The sequence below is a fragment of the Staurois parvus genome, unplaced genomic scaffold, assembly GCF_062004578.1.
Source record: "Staurois parvus isolate SC_StPar_1 unplaced genomic scaffold, SC_StPar_1.0 ptg000286l, whole genome shotgun sequence".
In the NCBI taxonomy this organism is placed as follows: domain Eukaryota; kingdom Metazoa; phylum Chordata; class Amphibia; order Anura; family Ranidae; genus Staurois; species Staurois parvus.
The window spans coordinates 2,232,947-2,255,989 of record NW_028318082.1 but is presented as its reverse complement, the minus strand read 5'-3'; the positions used below and the strand labels follow the sequence as shown (position 1 = coordinate 2,255,989).

Here is a 23,043-nt window from a genome sequence, read left to right as displayed (position 1 = left end):
TATATCTGCTATAGTGCAGCGGGAAAGCAGTTAATATACTGTATAGGTGAATATGTTTTGCACTGTTGTATAGAAGGCAGTGCTGTGAGCTTGTATTTGGTTAATGTTTCAAAATAAATGTAAACATCACATCAGAAATTGCTTTTAGGTACATTTTGCAATATTAAGTGAAAATGTTCTCTCTGTAGTTTCCTATAAAATGAAAACATAAACAAATGAAAAGGCCATTCATTCCACCCCAGCTCACTGCATCTGGTGTTAAAAAAAAAGGGAGCACACTAGGACCCTGGAGTGTCCTGGGCTGACTTTTAAAAGCTTTCCTTTTGGATTGGAGGAACTGGGAGGGACCAGCATCCCGAGCTCTCCTTAAACCTGCCAGCGCTGGTCAGATCCAAACAGATGCTACAAACTACTAATTTAATTGGACACTTCTCTCGTCTTTTGTCTAGAGAGAGTCTCTCTTTCTCCCCTGTCTGAGCGTTCAGATAAGTTCAGGGAAAAATTCCAAAGTTCTGCTTGGCCTGCTTACAAACTCTCCACAGGGCTGGCAGATTTATCTAAATCTTAAAAAGTTTTCTTTCGACTGTTAAAGCCTGAGGATATGTAGCTGGGACAGACTGGTGGATTTCAGTTTAAAGTCTTCTTTTCATTTGGAATAGAAAGCACTGACATTCCAAAGAGATCGAATGGATTTATCGGCATCTTTACAAGATTACTAACTTCTGCCTTGTTGCAGCCAGCCAATATTGTTTGCAGTCAAGTTTTTCTAGCTTTCAAGGAATAGCAGAGATTAACCTAAAGGTTGGAGTACATCTTTTTGTCCTGGCTGGGTTGGAGCCTGTGAAGTGACAGATTGTGTGACTTGTAAAACTGAGAAATGCCTGTAGGCACATGTTGCTGGAAGGGTTCCAACAAGATTCGAGGAGGGATGACCGCCCCCTGACTTCTGCATGTTGCTGCTAAGACTTTATTCTGCAAAATCCAAATTGGATGGCAAGTTGGGGTTTTCTTTTCGGGAAAATTAATGTTCTGATGCCAGGACACTAGCCAGCTGACGAGAGCTTTGCCAACCTGTGTGACAGCCTGCTGAAAGTGAGGATATGGCAGTTCAAACACTAACAGGATTTTCTCTAGTAAGCCTGCTGAGTTTTGGTTATATGTCCTGGGATTGGATGAAGCCAGTGGTACTTGGAGACAGCCCCAGTGATGCTCCAGCTGAATTTCAGACACCTCCTTCTCCAAGGCCTCCACACATCATCTTCATTCTTACTGATGACCAGGGGTACCACGATATAGGCTACCATGGGTCAGACATACAAACTCCCACGCTGGATCGCCTTGCTGCTGAGGGGGTCAAGCTAGAGAATTATTATGTGCAACCCATATGTACGCCTTCACGTAGTCAGCTTATCACTGGCAGGTAAGTAAAAACTTTTCTAGGGAGAAGACGAATGACTGGTTTCCAGTGTTTTAAGCACTCCCTAGGGTCTGTTTTCTTTCTCACATTTTAATTTTTCCTTTAGAATGTACTAGTAATTACTGTGAAAGCAGCTGGTTGTATGAAGACTCAAGCTGTTGTCCAGAACAAGTAACACAATCCCTCACTCAAAGTGGACACAAACCATGAAGTCGGGTCTTCTTAGCTTAATAATTTCCTAAACTAAAGAAAGACTGGCCATGGCAATAAATGTATTAGTTACTTACCACAAAGCTGTAAAACCCTGCTCCCGCTATGCTTCAGTTCCAAGTCACATGACCTTAAACACACCTTCACGTAGTCAGCTTATCACTTGCAGGTAAGTAAACACTTTTCTAGGGAGAAGACGAATGACTGGTTTCCAGTGTTTTAAGCACTCCCTAGGGTCTTGTTTCTTAATGACATTTTAACTTTTAATTTAGAATATACTAACAGTTATTGTGAAAGCAGCTGGTTGTATAAAGACTCAAGCCATTGTCCAGAACAAGTAATGCAATCCCTCACTCAAACTGGACAAAAGCCATGAAGTTGGGACTTATTACCCTATTAGTCTCCAAAACCAAAGAAAGACTGGCCATGGCAGTAAATATATTAATCACTTACTGCAAAGCTGTAAAAATCTGTTCCCGCTGTGCTTTGGTTCCAAGTCACATGACCTTAACCAAGTATACTGGGCCACATGACCTACAGCACTTCTGCATTGAGTCTTCATTGACATGTCAGTGCCCTATAGCGTGCCATTGCATCTCAAGAACATGTAACCTGAGACTGGAAGAGTGAAAAACTGTAGTTTTACATGTCAGGGGTAAAATTATTGTTCCCTTTCATTGCGGAGTGAAAGCGAAAACCCGATTGGTTGCTATGGGCTACAAATTTATTTGTCATTTTCACCAATCAAAATATCCTTACACGTTTAAGATTTTGTATAGATAGGACCCATGCACAACAAAGCATTTTGACAATTTTAAGTGTTTTATTTGTGACCACCTATCAAAAGTTTTCAGTTAACGTTTCTTTTTCCAAACTTAATTTACTTAAATGCCAATCAGAAATTGGTTACATAAGTATGTAGCATTTTCAGACAATATAATCTCCTTAAGTGCATGTATGTGAAAAGCCACACAAGATAAAACTGAAAAGCAAGACAAATGTTATCCGAAGTTCAGGCAAAGCGCACAGATGTGAGTGGGTCTTTATTTTGTACTTAAAAGTGATCTTTTCTTTTTAAAATTTAGGAAAGGATTCAGAAGGATGAAAAGTAGGGATGAGTGAACCTCTGAAAATAAATAATTCCATGAGTAATTGGTGTGCAGACAAATTGTATAGTTTATGGCTTCCCAATTGTGTAGCTGGAAAGGAAATGAGTAGTTAGAAATATATATGTCCCCAAAACAATACTCTTGTTATTGCCAAAGGGTCATTCTTTGTGTTAGGATCATTAGGATCTGCTGGAGCTTGCAGGATATAAAACATGTAAAACGTATGCTGATATCTACATTGTTTTCATGTAAGTGGGTCCATTATCCACATGGAAAACTAAAAGGTGTTCCGTGCCAGAAACTTTGAACAGTACATTTGGGTGTGGGACTTTAGATACTAAAAGCATACATAGGATTTTCCACTAGGCACCGTGCTTCCCCAACTATCACCCATCCTTAAAGCTGATCTCCAGGAAATGAAAAGTCTTCACTTGAAGAGGGGCAGCACCTGCACTGCAAGGGTTAACTGCTCATTTAGTCTAGAGTGGCAGTTGGTGCTCCTCTATGCTCCCACAGTGGACTGTCCCTTTGCATCCTCACATCTAATGCAGGGCTATGGTCACTACATTTGTCTAGATCAGGGGTCTCCAAACTGCAAACTGCGGCCCGAGGGCCAGATGTGACTCTTTGCTACCCTTTATCCAGCCCTTGGGGCACTATTCCTCCCACTGAGACCAACAATGGAGCAGTACTTCTTCCACTAAAACCAATGATGGGGCACTATTCTTCCCACTAATACCAATGATGGGGCACTACTGCTCCTACTGACCATCAACCCTGCGGCCATGTTTATTGTCACTGATGCTGGAGCTAGGACATTTTCTATCCTCACTGGCCGTAATCCAACCCTCCTAAAGTCTAAAGGACAGTATACTGGCCCCTTGTTTGAAAAGTTTGAAGACCTCTGGTCTAGATGATATCAGAGGAATTAGAGGCTGCGGGGACCAGACTAGTAGCAGGGATGACCCTGGGGGAACCGAGGATCAGGTAACTAAAAGTGCTTTACTCGATCCCCTAGACATAAATGAGCAGTTAACTCTTGTAATGCTGGAGGAGAGGAAGGGAAAGAATTTTTGTTTTCCTAATGTTCAGATTAACATTTATCATTAGCCTAACACTTTGTCCCTCCTCCTAACTTTGAAGGAAAAGTTAAAATGTATGTAAATACTAACAATTAACTTCTCTTATCGACTTCCTTGTGGTCTGTTAAATATACCAATTAATTGATATATTTTGTTTTATCTGTTTGCCAAGTTTAAAACAATACCAATAAAACAATAAAACAGTTGATCCTGCCAGAAATCCAGTCAACTTGTAATTACCTGTGCTCTATGCAGTGTTATCTGAAACATTGTTATCAGCCCTGCCCCATTTTCTTCATGGACTACAGTACTATACCCCTGTATGTTATGGGGAGGAGGCCACGGTGGGTGTTCTGTCATCCTAATACACCTCCTGCCATGGGGTTGACAATGCTGCTCTACCAGAAATACAGTACAGTGTAGAGTGAGCACTGTCATCTTAGAACGGGAAGTGTGTCACTGGCAGATTCACCTGCAAAATATGTTTTATTTGTTCTTGGCTTTGGATATGCTCTAAGCTTTATATAGTTCTACCTTCTGTGGCTCAATATACAGTGCCTTGAAAGAGTATTCATACCCCTTGTAAATTTCCACATTTTGTCATGTTACAACCAAAACTGTAAGGCTACATTCACACTAGCGTTGTGTGCAGGCGGCAGAGAGGCGTTTGGGAAGCGTTTTTACCGCTTCCCAAATGCCTCGGACAATTCTGCACATTGCAGCACATGGTGCTGTTCTAACGGGAGCGTTAGCGTCGCGTCATGGCAAAATGGATGCCTCTGGTCGAGTCAGGAGGCGTTGAAGCCTCCTATTCTAGTCTATGGTGCCGCTCCGCAAACGCCGGCCGGGCGTTTGCGGAACAGCACCATAGACTAGAATAGGAGGTGGCGACGCGGTTGTGGCGCGTTTGCGGAGCGGTAACACCATTTAAACTTCATTATAGGCATTTGTGGGGCGTTTTTAACGCTCGGCAAACGCCTAGCAACTGCTGCTAAACTGCGCATGTGGCGTTTGCGGAGCATTTGCCGAGCGTTAAAAAACGCTCCGCAAACGCCGGACCAACGCTTGCCAAACGCTATAGGGGCATTTGGCAAGCGTTGGTAAAACAGTCAAGTGTGAACGAGCCCTAAATGTATTTTATTGGGATTTTATGTGATTGACCAACACAAAATGGCACATAATTGTGAAGTGGAAGGAAAATGATAAATGGCTTTCAAATTTTTTTACAAATAAATATCTGAAGAGTGTGGCGTGCATTTGTATTCAGCTCCCCCCTGAGTCAATACTTTGTAGAACCACCTTTTGCTGCAATTACAGCTGCAAGTCTTTTTGGGGATGTCTCTACCAACTTTGCACATCTAGAGAGTGACATTTTTGCCCATTCTTCTTTGCAAAATAGCTCAAGCTCTGTCAAATTGGATGGAGAGCGTCTGTGAATAGCAATTTTCAAGTCTTGCCACAGATTCTCAATTGGATTTCAGTCTGGACTTTGACTGGGCCATTCTAAACACATGAATATGCTTTGATCTAAACCATTCCATTGTAGCTCTGGCTGTATGTTTCGGGTCGTTGTCCTGCTGAAAGGTGAACCTCCGCCCCAGTCTCAAGTCTTTTGCAGACTCTAACAGGTTTTCTTCTAAGATTGCCCTGTATTTGGTTCTGTCCATCTTCCAATAAATTTTGACCAGCTTTCCCTGCAGAAGAAAAGCATCCACACAACATGATGCTGCCACCACCATGTTTCAAAGTGGGGATGGTGTGTTCAGGGTGATGTGCAGTGTTAGTTTTCTGCCACACATAGCATTTTGCTTTTAGGCCAAAAAGTTACATTTTGGTCTCATCTGACCAGAGCACCTTCTTCCACATGTTTGTTGTGTCCCTCACATGGCTTCTCGCAAACTGCAAATGGGATTTTTTATGGTTTTCATTCAACAATGGCTTTCTTCTTGCCACTCTTCCATAAAGGCCAGATTTGTGGAGTGCATGACTAAATGTTGTCCTGTGGACAGATTCTCCCACTGAGCTGTGGATCTCTGCAGCTCCTCCAGAGTTACCATGGGCCTCTTAGCTGCTTTTCTGATTAATGTTCTCCTTGCCTGACCTATCACTTTAGGTAGAGGCCATGTCTTAGCAGGTTTGCAGCTGTGCCATACTCTTTTTATTTTGGGATGATGGGTTGAACAGTGCTCCATGATATATTCAAAGCTTGGAATATTTGTTTATTACCTAACCCTGCTTTAAACTTATCCACAACTTTATCTCTGACCCATCTGGTGTGTTCCTTGGCCTTCATGATGCTGTTTGTTCACTAATGTTCTCTGACAACCCTCTGAGGGCTTCACAGAACAGCTGTATTTATACTGAGATTAAATTACACACAGGTGGACTCTATTTACTAATTAGGTGACTTCTGAAGGCAATTGGGTCCACTAGATTTTAGTTAGGGGTATCAGAGTAAAGGGGGCTGAAATCAAATGCACGCCACACTTTTCAGATATTTATTTGTAAAAATATTTTAAAACCATTTATAATTTTCCTTCTACTTCACATTTATGTGTCACTTTGTGCTGGTCTATCACATGAAATCCCAATAAAATACATTTATGTTTTTGGTTTTAACATGACAAAGCATGGAAAATTTCAAGGGGGAACGAATACTTTTTCAAAGAACTGTAGATGTGCTACCCCCGCACCAGTCAGTGGAAATGGGTCTCTGCTGCATATGAGGTCTGTGTGGGGGACCTAAAAGGTAGGAGGGGATATGAGAGTCAATTTTAACACTGAACTTGTATTTTAACACTTTGGTTAAGTTAACACTACAGTAGTCACAGTAAAATGATCCGCTTTTCAGCAAAAAATAGCAAGAATCATCAGAAATTTCAAACCATCTACTGCAGCTTTAAGATCTCGTGCACCAAATGCATACAATAACATACACCTATGCAGGGCCAGTGTGTGCACAGGCCTTCCATGCATCGCAATAGAGGCAGTGCTATTAATGTCTCTTGAGATAAAGTGGCTGTGTCCGTGCAGCCGCTGTGCCCCAATATGGCATCTGCGTGGGTGCAGGTGCAAGTTCTTGCCTTTAAAATGTATGAGTTTGGGGACACACACGTGCATGCACCTATACAGATTGTAGTGAACAAAAAACAGAGCGCACCGACCTTGCGCATTACCTCAGTAAACAATTAGTTGATTTATTGATTTAAGAGATATACTCACAAAAGTAGTAATAAAACAGACATGTATAATCCAAAATGCGTTTCGAAGGGGGGTCCCTTCTTCATCAAAGCTCTGATGAAGAAGAGACCCCCCTTCGAAACGCGTCAGCATCACCCTTCCAATGGGATTCGCACGTGTTTTCTTATCGTATAATTCGGTTTTGGATTATACATGCCTGTTTTATTACTACTTTTGTGAGTATATCTCCTAAATCAATAACTCAACTAATTGTTTACTGAGGTAATGCGCAAGGTCGGTGTACTGTTTTTTGTTCTTCACTACAGTTTGTATCAAGCTTCCCCAGCTCATGTTAGAGCTGCGCAGCCTTCGAACGGTCCTGGACGAACCTCCATACTCTCTAATAGTATTGGTCCATTGGCCCTCTACTGATCTGGGTCCCTGAGTGCAGGAGGTGTTGCATCAGAACCTATATGGTTGTCATATTGTCCCAATAGACATTGATGAGACTGCCCACATGGGGATCAGTTGTGCATCCCTGTGTGGGTAAACACGGCCCTGCATGAGTGAGTATTGTACGCCCTGTGTGAATAAGGCCCAACACTGAAATCTGATCTTCAAACCTAATCCTGTAAATGAACCCAATAACACTTAAACTTCACCATTTTACATTACTATAACAACTAACCCTAACCATAACACTTTAAATTAGCCTCTAACATCTAACCTGTCTTTATAAATTAAACCTCACCAGGCTGTATTTAGCTTTTCAATGATCTCCCACCACTCCAAATCTCCTGCAACGAATTAAAGCGAAACTAAACTCCTGAACATACTCACCTCAACCTTACAGTGATGCGACGGCTACATCCCTAGCATGCTGATGTCATCTTCTGCCTGGGATTTTGGTCTTGTGATTGACTGGTGGGGAATGACATCATCCTGTGCATGTACATGGAAGTCAGTCATTCCGGCACAGCTGGAGTGTGCCAGGAATGCATGCTGATCTGCGCATGCACAGCTCAGTGTGCATTCAGTATAAAATTGCAATCAGACAGGTAAGTGTGTATTATTGGGAAAAAAAACAAAATAAAACCTGTTTAGTTCTGCTTTAGGATTCACATGGTCAAAACCTACACAGGGCTAAGAAAAAGAGTAATGTGTTCCCCCATATTGGACACAGAGCTGTGACACCCTGCTATACATGTCTAATGCCCTCAGCTAATACTGGAATCTTCTACTCTTCCAACCAGTCCATCCCCCACAGTTACTACCTTTTGTACCACTAGCCCTTCCCTCCTAGATTGTAAGCTCCAAGGAGCAGGGCCCTCCTTACCTTCTTGTATTGAACTGTATTGTTGCTGTATTGTCTCCCGTTATATTGTAAAGTGCTGAGCAAACTGTTGGCGCTATATAAATCCTGTATTATAATAATAATAATAATAATGCAGGATGTTGAAGCCAACTCAAGATAGCAGTGTTCTGCAGAACAGTAGCAGCCGCATGTTGAAGAATAGCCATGTGGAACTTGTATGCTGAATTTCAGGACTTTATTGAAGAACAATGCACTGGGAAACTACATTTCCCAGAGGAGCTTGCATGTAGGTGGGGGCATATAATTATCAAAGCCCAGGAGACTAAGCATGGTGTGTGAGGGTTGAGATCAAGAGAGAAGTAAGTGTGCTGACAGCTGGAGTGCTGAGCAAGGCCACAGAGCCAGCATTGGAGAGAGGGAGGATGAGTGGAAAAAAGCCTGCCGATCATTAGTCTTGCCACGCTGCCCAGTGAGCCAATCTGTGGCAGGAGACCAGATGGGATGCTGGAACAGGGCCAGATAGTCTGTGGGGGGCCCATCTGCAGGGAAAGATGGATTGATACAATCTGCTGGACATCATTGATCAGGTGAGAGAGGTCCATACACCCACTGACTAAGTGAACACTGACAGTTTCATCATATCAGCTATCTACCTGCACATAGTTGTGGACATTACACATAGCTGCCACAGTTTGTGGCCTAGTTCTCCCAGCCGCCATTGTTGGGATACATCTGCATTACAGTCTCATCATCCAAGCTGATCGCAGGACACACAGCTGCAGGCCAGAATACAACAGTGCCAACTGAAACAACAATTTACTCTTCCCAGCATAACAGAATTTCTACTACTGTTGCCTTTGGCCCTTGATACCCTGAGAGCGTTGTTCTTGCCTCATAGACACGTATGCCAATTGTTACACCTCACTATTACAAATCTGCCTTTATTTAGTGCATTAAAGGGAACCTTGCACTAATTCAATAAAAGAGAAGTGCTAAATCTTTCCCTTTTCTGTCATTATCCTTTGTGTTATCATCTTGAGGAACTATCATCTACACCCTAGTTCGACTTCATACCAACTGGGCCCCAACAAGTGCCCAGAAGACTCCACAGTATTCTGAAAGGGACATTGGTCAGTTATAAATGAGAGCTCTCTACATTTCAAATCTAATAGTTGCCATTAGGTTCTGAGGGCCCACAGTGAGCTTACCTGTTTGATAGTCATTCTTGCTCCACAGATTGGAGGCATTGGATTATTTCTGAAAGCAGGCCTGCTAACAGTTACAGGTATTTCACTGTCAATGCTGTTACTTTTACTTAAAATTGACAAGAGTGATTATCTTTGCTGCATATACCCATGTTATTCTGTTATTTTTTACCAAGTTACATTCAATGCCAATATAAACTTCATATTAGTTTACTGTATACTAACTTGAGTACATTTTACAGTTGTGGTTTATTGTGGTCACAAGAGTACAGTGGTGTCAGCAGAGGTTGGGCTTTCAAAAGGAGGTCCAGATTGACAAGGAACCCAAAGATTACTAAGCAACCTTTTAGGGGGTAGTGCTAAACAGTTGTGCTCAAAAGCTTGCATACCCTGGCAGAAACCGTGAAATGTTGACATTTATATTGAAAATATGACTGATCATGCCTAAAAAACTGTCTTTTATGTAAGGGTAGTGATCATATGAAGCCATTTATTATCACATAATTGTTTTGAGCCATCATAATAACAGAAATCACCCAAATGGTCCCGGAATGTTTGGCCTTGGTACAGACACACAAGGTGGCACATACGGGTTAAAATGGCAATTAAAGGTGAATTTACCACATCTGTGACTTTTTAAATTGAAATTAGTGTCTATGTATAAATAGTCAGCGAGTGTGTTAGCTCTCACGTGGATACACTGAGCAGACTAGATATTAAGCCATGGGAAACAGAAAATAACTTTCAAAAGACCTGAGTAACACAGTAATGGAACTTTATAAAGATGGAAAAGGATATAAAAGAATATCCAAAGCCTTGAATATGCCAGTCAGTACTGTTCAATCACTTATTAAAAAATGGAAAGTTTGAGGATTGCTTGATACTAAGCCAAGGTCAGATAGACCAAGAAAGATTGCAGCCACAGTTGCCAGAAAAATTGTTTGGGATACAAAGAAAAACTGACAGGTAACCTCAGGAGAAATACAGGCTGCTCTGCAAAAAGCCAGTGTGTTTTTATGGAGCACAATATAATGACGCAGTTCTTTTGACAGTTCTTTTCTGCTCCCCATGGCTCAGTATCTAACCTGCTCCGTGCATCCATGTGAGAGCTAACATACTCACTGTTTATACATAGACACTAATTGCAATTTAAAAAGTAACAGATGTGGGAAATGTACCTTTAATTGCCATTTTAACCTGTGTGTGTGTCACCTAGTGTGTCTGTTCCAAGGCCAGACATTCCAGTGTATGCAAACTTTTGATCATGGTCATTTGGATGATTTCTGTTATCTTTATAATTTAAAAAGGAGCCAAACAACTATGTGATCGTAAATGTCTTCATATGATCACTATCCTTAAATAAAAGACAGTTTTTGTGGCAAGATCAGTCATAGTTTCAATATAAATAGCAACATTTTATGATTTCTGCCAGGGTATACAAACTTTTGAGCACATCGATAGTCTGCTAGCGGACTTGAAAAGGTAAGTGCTGATGCTCTATGGTCTATCCTGTAAAGTGAACTTTGCTTAGAATGTAGCAGTTCGATAGGAACATCAACTGTCTTTCTTGCACTGAAGGCTTCCAAAATGTTTCACCTTTTAAAAACAAACCAGCTGCTTTAGTCTGCATGTCCAAGTGCAAGGACAGCTATACTTTAACCCAGTCCTTAACACTCAACCTACCTCTAACAGATAAAGCTGAGCTCCAGGCAGATATACATTGTAAAATACAAAAATTCATGCAGCTCTGTATTAATTAGTATATCATTAAAATTATTTTTTTCTTCAAAAGAAGGAATGTTAATAGCAGATTTGGACCTAATATCAGCCTATTGCAATCCCTGTATAGAATAGCTCAGACTAGAATAGGGAAAAGTAGCACAAGGAGCCAATCAGTTACACTGAAATGCTCATGTGATTGCAAGAAACATGCTGATAGGAGGAGAGAGCAGAGTCACAGAGGAATGAGTTCATCACTTCCACTGTCCAGTCACAGGATAGGGAAGGGACAAGACCTGTAAGTGGTACCTTACTGCAGGAGAGAAAATTCAGTTTGCCTGCCATGCTAGGCAAGGCTGTGCTCTGTAGCAGTGCTGTGTAAATCTCTGGACTGATTATACAGAAAGGGTTTGTTCATATTTGCTGTGGTCTCTGAAGAGAGATCCCAGTTCAGATTGTTATTTAGAGAGCACACCTCCTCATGTCCTGCTTTAACCCCTTGAACCTTGCACCTTACTTGAATGGGCCACGCTTGGAGAGTGCTACACCTGGTGAAAGTAATAAGGGGCATAATTCCTGTTGTGGCATATATCCACCTCTGGCCTATACAGCTAATGGGGGAAGAGGTTGGGGGGGCTTTCTAAATGTGGCTCAACCAAGGGGTTTAGCTCCCCTCAGCTGCTAGTGTGAATGAGCCCAAAAACAAATACTTTGGCAGGTGAAACAACTCTCTTATGTGCATTTCATGTGTCAGTTTAGCTATTTGCCTGGAGTTCAGCTCTAAATGTATCCAAAAACTCCATAACAAAAGCCAACTTTAACCACATATTACAATAGGCCAGGCGGGACCTCATATGTAAAATGTTTCTTCTTCAAAAAATTATGCCAAAAATGGAATGTCTACTTTCCAAAAATGGGTCATTTGTACTGTCCTGGCATTTTTAGGGAACAAGAAATGAGATTGGCCATCATTACATCAGGATTGATCAACTTTAATATATATCCCATAGTTTGTGGACTCTATAACTTTCCTACAGACTAAATAAAATACTGATTTGGGTTTTTTCACCAAAGAAATGTGGCAGAATACATATTGGCCTGCATTTATGAAGAACAAATATTTATTTGCAAAATGTTAGAAAATAATAGAAAACCCAGTGGTGATTAACTACTTGCCCGCTTGCAGAAATACTGCTACAGGGCTGTGCAAAATCACGTATAAATACGTGATTTGCATTTTCAGGTGGGGGGCGCGTGCACGAGCACCGCCCTACCCACGCCGCTATTGGCGGCTAAAGATGTCAATCATCATCAGGTCCTGGCCGGCGATTCCCGGCCGGCACTCAGCGACCGTCGGGAAAAGCTGAGAGGAGAGAGACCTGTGTGTAAACAACTCGTCTTTCTCCTGTCAGCAAGGACATGCTGCTTTGTATTTCTCTGCACAGGAGAGAAATACAAAGCAGCATGTCTCCGTAGTAAAACACAACACAGCACATAATGTAAAAACACACAGAACACAGTTAACCCTTTGAGCGCTCCAGATGTTAACCCTTCCTGCCCAGTGTCATTAGTACAGTGTAAGTGCTTTTTATTAGCACTGATCACTGTATTAGTGTCACTGGGGATGTCAGTTAGTCAGTCCCCCCCAGTGTCAGAATGCTCGCTGCAGTCCCACAGTGCCGCTATAAGTCGCTGATCGCCGCCATTACTAGTATATATATTAAAAAAAAAAAGATTCCAGTATATATACCACCATTTCCAAGCGCTATAACTTTCATGTAAACCAATTATTATACACTTATTGGGATTTTTTTTAGCAAAGACACGTAGCAGAATACATTTTGGCTTAAATGAAGAAATTAGATTTTTAAAATTTTTTTATTGGATATGTTTTATAGCAAAATTGTCGGCCTTTTTTGTTTATAGTGCAAAAAAATAAAAAATGCAGGTGATCAAATACCACCTAAAGAAAGCACTATTTGTGGGAAAAAAGGAACATAAATTGAATTTATGTACAGCCTTGCATGACCACGCAATTGTCAGTTAAAGAAACGTAGCTCTGTATCATAACAAGTGGCCTGGTCAGGAAGGGGGGTAAATCCTCTGGAGGGAAAGTGGTTACATACCACCAAAATAAAGCTCTATTTGTATGAAAAAAATTATAAAAATTTAATTTGGGTACAGTGCTGCATGACCACACAATTGGTATTCAAAGTGTGAAAGCGTAGAAAGCTGTAAATTGGCTTGGGGAGGAAGGGAGTGAAAGTGCCCGGTATTGAAGTGGTTAAATTAAGGGCTTACGTACACGGGACGTTTGTAAAACTCTTCTGAACGATAGAAACTGACTGCTGGAAAACGTAGGTTAAAAAACATCTGTTTAGCCAGGTCTGCATACCGCATTTATGCGCGTTTGCGTTTAGAAGTGGTTTTTTTTTATATAACCTCAGGAGACCGTCCAAAAATACACTGAAAACAGTAAAATATTAACTATTTCAGACATTTTGAGAGGAACAGAGAGAGCAGAAGCAGAGAGCGCAGTATGTGTTGAGATGACCTGTCTTTTCTGGTTGTATTCACTATGGATCCCATCATGAGCATAATGCGGCACATTCTACCATTTTTTCCTTCACGCAAAATCTGGAACTGAATGCGTGGTGTACCGGATCCATTTGAATACATGGAAAACACTTTGCATGCATTTCTGATGATGAAAAAAAGGCTCTGGAGAGCATCTGGATATGGAACAGTTAAAAACACTTCTAAACGCAAACTCTTATAAGCGCAGTTAGACACATTTACACCCATTTACAAGCATTTGGCGTTTGAAACGCTGATAAAATCTACTCCTGAATGCAAGTTTGGTGCGTTAAAAAAAAAACGACAGTGAACTCCACTGCCTGTAAACAACTGTAAACGCCATAGTGTACATGGACACATAGGAAAATATTAGGGAGAGTTCAGGTGCTCCTGAAAAAACGCAGAAAAGCACCTGAACATGAGTTTATCAGCTGCAGTGTACATGAGCCCTAACGCTGAACCTCATTACCCCTACAATTTAGCCATTCCCTGAATTTCATGCCTGTATCACATTGGGTTTGATCCTTTCATTATGCTACATATTTTATGGCTCCCAAACAGTCCTAGGCCTATTTATACTAGCCTCAGCAGTCCGTAGAGCGCCCCTATCTGATACAGGCGTAGGTCCTAAATGAAGGGCTTCCATGTTCTGTGAAAATTCAGTTGGCAATAGCCAGAAGCAGACTTCCTAGAGAGTCATTTGCAGAGGGACTAAAGTTACTGAATATGTAAACAAGAGATCATTTGTGCAGCCAGAAGCTCTTGCCAGCAAAGAAGCTGTCTTGGCTCCCATCCTATTTGACATTAACCCATGTGATGAGAAAATGCAGGATGCCATAAACACAACGGGCAGTATGTTTCAGATGTCTGCACAAAGTCGGCTTTTCACCTCTAGCACACGAGCTGTTTAGGGGTTAAGCTATGAAAAGAAAAATAGAGATTCCTGTGTTCTTGCCATTCACAGGGACCATTTTGCCTTCAGGTGTAGAGTTTCTGCAGATCTCCCTATGGAATCAACTTCCTGCTTCTAAGAATGATAGGATGTACCTATCTGAGACTTGTCTGAGTAATGGCAGGCACAGGGGTGATGAAAGGCTCACACACACATCTAAATCTAAATTCGCAAGGTTACAGCATGACACAAAAGCATTTGTTAATGTGCAATGAAGAGTAGTAAGGTAGAAAGCTGAAAGAAAGCCAATGCATCACATGGCCATAGGAGCTATTTGAGATGGGTGACCAAAGTGACCCCTCATCCCTCTATAGCACAGATACCAGTTTGCTATTGTTTTAACCCAGATATAAACCCTAGCTAAGTGGAATTTAGTTTGCTGAATCATTGCATATCATTTGTTGCCATTCCTTTTATAAAACACTTGTTTCCACCGTTTTATTCTTGCATCATAGAATGGCTGACCTGAAGCCTCTTTGCAGTCACTTCCTGTCTACATGCATTCCAACCATGCCTGCCAGATATTTTTTATGGTGGGTTTCCTGCTGGTAAAAAAAATGACCCATGTGTGTGGAAATTGCCACTCGTAGTCCTCATTGGAAGCCATGTAGCAGGGTGATAAAGTAAGAGTACAAAAGACAACGTGTTGTCAACCTATAACACAGAGAGCCTTAATAAGGACCTTCAAATGGGTTTTATTTTAACCGAAACTACAGATTTTAAACTATTAAAAATGACATTTTCAGTGATTCAAACTCAAAATACCAACTGTAAGGTGCTTATACTCAATCTGCATAAACTATGAAAAAGAATACTATCCCATTATATAAGATATATAAAAACACATATCAATTTCAAACATATATAACCATAAATAAAAATTCCCCCCAAAAAGTGCATAAATAAGAAATAAAGTCCAAATTCTCCTGTGCCAGGACACCAGTGAACCAATCCAGCCACCGCCACCAGAACAGATAGCCAAACTCCTTACCATGCAGTGTGACCCCCTATAACAATGGAGGTCAAAACAGATGGAGGTCAAAACATTGCTTGTTGTTATACAACCACTCATCGATCCTTCCTGTTCTGGACTCAATCAGATGGCTACCAGAGCTCTCATGGACAGCGCACAGAAATCACATGGATGGCTATCAGGATATATCCAAATGATACATAGAAATCTCAAGGAACCACAAGGACTCACTCCAGACAAACCCCTCCAGCCCCCACCCCACATCAAGTATGGACCATATAATCAAAACCTCACTGCATATAGTGCAACACTGTTTAAAATGTTCCTATTTATTACTAATATGTACGCTCTTATAAAACATAGTGCATGTGCAAAGTTGGTGATCGTCAGGTACACCTGCGGTAAACAAAAATGGAGTTATTGGGATCAAGGACTAGCATGCATGCATGAAAACATGATGACGTCAAAGTACATGCCTTGACAGAGGTGTTTCATTACAATTAACATCTTCAGGGGAAGTGGAAGCTTCTACAGCACCCTCCTCAATAGGTGCTAGGATTTTGTACAGTTAGGATAAGTATAGCTGTGTTTCTCTGCTTAACAGAGAGACTATTAGGTAAAATAAAGGTTGGCATTCTGCTTAACAGAGTGCTGCAATTGATTAATCAGGTCTGCTCATAATGCTCTGGTGCTGCTTGAGTTTGACTTGAGCTCCACCTTCCTTCCTGAAAGCCATGAGAGCCTTCTAGAACATAGGCAGGAACTAGGCAAATAAACAGCATGGGTATGGATACAGCCCTGGCCAATTACAGGAGAGGGGGGGGGGGCATTGCATGCTGGGAGCTAGTATTTATGTTCTGTGAGCACAAGGGCTGAGGGTCTTTCCTGGAGAGGATTTCACCAATCCAAGCTGGAGGCAGGCTTGCCTCATCTGGCACCTGCTACCATGAGGCCTCAGGTGGGTGACCTGAGGGCCTGAAGTAAGAGAAAAAGTGACCCTGGGGAGCTTTCTGCCAAAGATCTGTCTGGTATCACTGGAGGGTATTGCTTGGAAGATTGGAAGAATTCTACCATTCTGTCCCTGGGCATTGTGAGTACAGACACCGAGAGATCTTGGGGAATCTGTGCGCTTTGCTACCCCTCCGGTGCTTGATAGTCAGGGTGGGTCTGAGAAAAAGGGAACATTGGCTAGTGTTCTGAAGAGTCCAATTGTTGCTACTGCATAGGGCTTTGCTCAGTTTCTATTGCTTTTGGACTGCCACAGTCTGCCATAACTGGTTTGTACCTGAGGAGCTCTGCCCTGCTACTTCTACTACTGCTAATGGACTTTTCTCATTCCTAAACTACTTCTTGCTATAAGAGATGCCTGCTATCTGCTTCTAGCAAGAACTTCAACAGTGCTCAAATAAAAGATCAGTTAGATGTCCTCAACTGTAATTCATTCTAATTCTGGAGTATCCTACTAAATTCCCCATCCTTATCCCCAGTTCTACAATAAAAATACAAAAACAATATCCCCTAGACTGGTCATTAAAGACAACGCGCAAAGGTGTGTGTTTGCACCTGGCTGTCAAAAATATCATTGCGCCTGGCTACAAGGCAAAGATAGGGGAGACCCAGGCAAAAATATAAGTGGCTCCTACAGGGGGTAGCACTACACTTCCTTTTTGAAACACGTGCTTCCTTCTGCATTCGGAGACAGACGTCTTCAGTGCATCAAAATCTGCTCTATATTACAAGTTATGCAAAATTGTCAGTGTTTCCAAGCTTGGGGCCTTCTAGCTGGGTTGTTTGTAAATTTGGGCCATTTCTTCATTACAAGTATTGGTAATTACAACTGGACTCAAAGTCTTTTCTGCCAGCACACCACGGTGCATCTACTCACCATAGATTTAATGCCTAAGTCCAGCCCTCCCTTCTGCCCCCTAGCCCTCCCCTAAAGGCCTTCCTGCAAGCTTTTATTTATAATTGATAGTAATAAGTATCTTTTTACTCTAGGCTAGTCAGTTGTTGTGCAGGGTCTTCTTTCCTGTATCTTCTTGTCCAGTGATGGATGGCTTTCACTGATGCAGATTTCCGAATTTACTGTAAAGGCCTCTCTGGCCCTGTCCATTGAGCCTTCTAATCTTTCAGTAGTGATGGGCCGAACACCCCCCTGTTCAGTTCTCGCTCGAACATTCAAACATAACAAAAGTTCAACCGCGAACTTTGAACAGAGGTCACAATTCACTAAGAGGTAGTTTACCGCATCTGAGTATGCGGTAAGATACCGCACAGCTACTAAAAACCTTCTTTAATATTTAAATGAAAATAGAATTGCCAGCATTTCCCGACAATTATAAAAGTGTGGGGTTCCCCCCCTCCCCATCCATACCAAGCTGTTCAGGTCTGGTATGGATTTTGAGAGGAAGCCCCATGCCACAATTAATAAAAATTAAAAAAATTGGTATGAGGGTCGCCTCAAAATCCATACCAGACCCTTATCTGAGTATGCAGCCTTGCAGGTCAGGAAAGGGGGGAGGACAAGTGAGCGCCCACCCCCTCCTGAACCATACCAGGCCACATGCCGCCAACATGGGAGGGTGCTTTGGTGTTGGGGGGCTCCCCCCAAAGCACCTTGTCCCCATGTTGATGTGGACAAGGACTTCCCCACAAACGCGGCCTGTGGTTATGGGGGTCTGCAAGTGAAAAACCTAAAAATTCCCCCCCCCATGTGAATGAGTATGGAGTACATGGTACCGCTACCCATTCACAAAAAAGAAAAGTGTAGTGTAAAGAATGACAGTAGACAGTCTTTGACAAGTCCTTTATTTAAAACAGATTTAAACATGTCCCCGGAAGTAGATCCAATGTCAGTCACAATGTCCACCGCCACCGCCGACCCGAGAAAAGAAAAAAAAAACGCTCTGCTCTCGACACTGGCTCCTGGCCATCTGACAGCTGCGGATTACATTTCTTAAATACTGTGATGACATCACAAGGGGGCTGGGGTGATGTCATCATGTGCTGTGATTGGCCAAAACATTGCACCTGAGCTGTGGTCAGGTGCATTGCTTTGGCCAATCACAATGCACTGTCAGGGCGCCGAACACACGCACAACCGATGTTTGAGTCAAACTAATGTACGACGCAAACATATAGCCCAACACTATTTTTCAGTGAGGCCATTAATGACATAAAAAGCCTGACAGTGGAATGAAGGGTAGTGGTTCCTATTTCAACTTTTACATGAAAAGTTGCGGTTTTGCAATTCATTTACTTTTATTTCTGGATCTACTGATTTTTTTTGAATGTGGTTTTCAGTGATGCCAAACTTTGATCATGCCTCTCTTCAGTAAATTCTCTGGTGTGTGACAGGTTTTCTTTACAATCTACAAGAATAGTAACATTAAAAATGACTCCTTTGATTACCTTTTTACCATCAAGCATTAGTCATCATTGGAATACACAGCCAAAAGTTTCCAAAAAATCAACAGATGGTTTGCTCATTCCATCTTCCTTCCCATCGCTCTACTAACCAGCTGTCATGAATCATATCACCACCTCACTAAAAGAAAAAGGCCACCCAAAACATTCTGTATCATCTAAATACTCCACTATCAAATATTTTATTTCACTGCTCAGCTGAAAATAGACAGGTCCTCTACCCTATGGCCAAATCTTTTTGTCCAGTACTATACTAACATATACTGTATATACTAACCAACCCCAAAACAACTGCCAGTTCCATCTCACTACTAAGTCTATGCACTCTAACATATGTCATCTCATCAACCCATTAAAAAGTGGACTAACAGAAGTCTGTTCAAATTTTGTATTATTGTGTACCCATTTCATGAGTACTAGTTATTATGAATGGGCATAAAAACATTACAAATTACATATTACTATAATTATCTCATTAATATTAATTCCGATATCAGAGTAGATTCTTGATTTAATAAATCTTATAAAAACTAAAACAGATTAGTCTAATGTTGGATATGTTTCTCAGTGTACGCTGCTCTCCCACCCAGCCCCAACGTCCCTTTAACTGGGTTCTTATTCCAGAGGGGCAGCCAGATCATGTGACCACTGAGATTGGCTGTCATGGTGGTCACAGGATCAGGAGCTGGTCCTACCAGCTCCTGATCATTACTAGAGATCGGGAGCTGTCTTTGACAGCTTGTTCACTGTGCTGGGATTGCACAGTGAGTATGCTGTCAACAGTGTCTATGGCTGCTTATGTGCAGCATGTGGATGGCAAGAGGTTAAAGCCCAACTCCAGAAAATTTGAAATCCTCCCCTGCAGAGGGGCTGTGCCAGGGTTAACTGCTCGCCTATTCTAAGGGAGAATAACAGCACTTTAACCTGCCTGTTCCTCTACTCCCCCAGCAGAAGGTACTTCCCCACGCTCAGGCGAAGGACTGTCCTTCAGCATCATTATATCCAATGCAGGGCTATGGACCCTGCACTGGTCCTGATGACATCAGGATCATAGTACGCTGGGGCATAGCGGAAGAAAATGCTGCGGGAACCAGTCTAGCAACATGGAGGAGCAGAGAATCAGGTAAATCATCTTCTTTTCTCTGTCCCCTAGATCTAAACAGCACAGCCCCTCTGCAAGGGATAATTTTTAGGTTTCCAGGAGTTGAGCTTTAATCACTTGAGCTCCAGAGGATTTACCCCCCTTAATGACCAGGCCTCTTTTTGCTACTCGGCGCTGCACTAATTCAACTGATAATTGCGCGGTCATGCAATGCTGCACCCAAACAAAATTTACGTCCTTTTTTCACACAAATAGAGCTTTCTTTTGGTGGTATTTGATCACCTGTGCGCTTTTTATTTTTCACGCTATAAACAAAAAAGTCCAAATATTTTGAAGAAAAACAATATTTTTTACTTTCAGCTATAAAAAATATATAGTAAACTCAAAATTGGTTAAAAATTTAGACCAAAATGTATTCTGCTACATGTTTTTGGTAAAAAAAATCCCAATGAGTGTATATTGATTGCTTTTTGTGGAAGTTATATCATCTACAAACTATGGTATAGATACTGCAATTTACGCCATTTTTCTGCTATACAGCGCTGCGCTAGTTTAACTGACAATTACGCAGTCATGCAATACGGTACATAAATGAAATTTACATCCTTTTTTTCCCCACAAATTGAGCTTTCTTTTGGTGGTATTTGATCGCCTGTGCGGTTTTTATTTTTTGCGCTATAAAAAAAAGGCTGACAATTTTGAGGAAAAAAAATAATGTTTTGGACTTTTTGCTATAAAACATGTCCAGTAAAAAAAAATGCAAAAATCAAATTTAGTCATAAATTTCTGCCAAAATGCATTCTGCGACATGTCTTTGCTAAAAAAAACAAACAATATGTGTAAATTAATTGGTTTACATGAAAGTTATAGCGTTTACAAATGGCGGGAAAGATACTGGGATTTTTAGGTTTTTTTTATACTAATAATGGCGGCGATCAGTGAATTATGGCGGCAATCATTGATTTATGGCAGCGACCAGCGACTTATGGTGGGACTGCAGCGGACATTCTGACATTGGGGGGTACTGACTTGGGGTCACTGACATCCCCAAAAACACTAATACAGTGATCAGTGCAAAAAAAAAAACACTGACACTGTACTAATGGCACTGGGGAGGAAGGGGTTAACTTTATTTTGCAGGGAAGGGTTATCTGAGTGAGGGGGAGTATTTTACTAGGGGGCGGGGGTGTGTGCTGCACAGGACACCGCTGATAGAGAGAGAGAAACTCTTCTTTCTCGATCAGCTCGTCCTCGAGCTGTCAGGGAAGTGACAGACAGCACAGCTACTGCAGCTGTGCTGTCTGTCACTGTTTGCCGCCGATCGCCGGGAAACAGCCGGTAAGGACCGGCTGTGACCCGGCGACTGACATCCGCGGCGGTGATCGGCGGGACAGACAGGGCGGTGACGCGCCTCGCGCGCGCCCCTATCTGTTTACAAAACACACGTTTTCAAACGTGGTTTTGCCTGCCTGTGCCGTCCTGCCGCCGTATTTCTACAGTGGCAGGGCGGCAAGTAGTTAATACGTAAATAAATGTTTTTTTTTGTGCAGTCAATAAGTACCTGAATTTGGCCTGGCATCAACCTCTTGTAGTCTCTGTACAGCTGAGCCCAGATGGATAGAATGGGAAGCGGTCCAAAGAAACAAACAATCAGTTGTGCTGCAGTACTCATGTGCTAACAAGGAACATGCCCCTGCCAGTGAAGGCTGTGCTGCATGCCAGAGTACGGTAAATTTTAGGATTGGATAAATGGATATACAAATAGTTTGGCAGATAAATCAGCTCCCTTATATGAATTTCATTTTTGTATATGTTTGTCTGGAATTTAGCTTTAACCATCAAATAAGGTGTGATCACTCAGGTGTAAAAAGTTGTCTTATCTCTCAAATATAAAGTAGAATAATTCCTTGATCGCAATCAGATGCATGTTTTCATTTGTCCACAGCCTTGTCCACATTTTTCTCTCTCACCACCAAATGAATTTTCCTATTGTTCAGTTATATAATGGCATCTGTTCTCAAGCATTTTATTTGTTTCATGACATCATATAACCATAAACCAGATGAAGACTCAAAAAATTTATTGGAATCCTATGACTCCATCTGGAAAAAAGATCCATCACTGTGGATTTCATGTCACCCATGTTTCCTAAATTATGCAACGTAGATTAACTTTCTCTAAGACAGTATAAACAATAACTCTTCTGTACTTTTTAAACAAAAAAAGGTTTCTTTTTAGCTTTAAGCCTGGGTTCACACTGATTCGGTGTGGAATTTGCAGCGGTTTCTGTGTGAATTCCATACCACATCAAAATCGCATTCCATTCATGCGAACCGCTGCGGGTATGTATGTTAGGTTAACAACACCCCAAAATCGGTCCGCAAAACGCGGTGCGATGTGTAGAATTGGATCGCATAGGTGTGAATACCCATGCAATCAGATTCTAGTGCAGACCAAAAAAAGGGTCCTGCACCTTTTTGGTGCGGATGCGGTGCGACCTGAGCCATACAAAATGTATGGCTCAAATCGCACTGCACAGAATTCACATGTGATTTGCAAAGGAATGTGTTGCGGTTCCTGTGCGAATCACATGCGATATGCCGCACAAGTGTGAACCCAGGCTTAATGACTAAGCTATTTAAATCTCAACCAGGTACAGTTGTCTTAATTTTGTGAAGTTGGGAGGTTGACTAATATACACATTAGCTAATCCCCAAAAGCAAAAGTATAAAAATAAAGTAAGAATAATTATTAACTGCATTTGAAAATCCAAGCA

At 41.7% G+C, this 23,043-nt stretch overlaps 1 protein-coding gene across 1 annotated transcript in view; it reads left to right on the top strand.

Moving 5' to 3' along the window:
* Window positions 1–397: 397 nt before the first annotated feature.
* Window positions 398–23,043, top strand: part of ARSI (arylsulfatase family member I) — a 51,312-nt gene continuing 28,666 nt past the window's right edge. Inside the window, exon 1 of the mRNA XM_089682140.1 lies at window positions 398–1,420. Coding sequence (XP_089538266.1) covers window positions 1,101–1,420 — 320 coding nt within the window. The 5' untranslated portion in view covers window positions 398–1,100. The remainder of the gene's footprint in view (window positions 1,421–23,043) is intronic.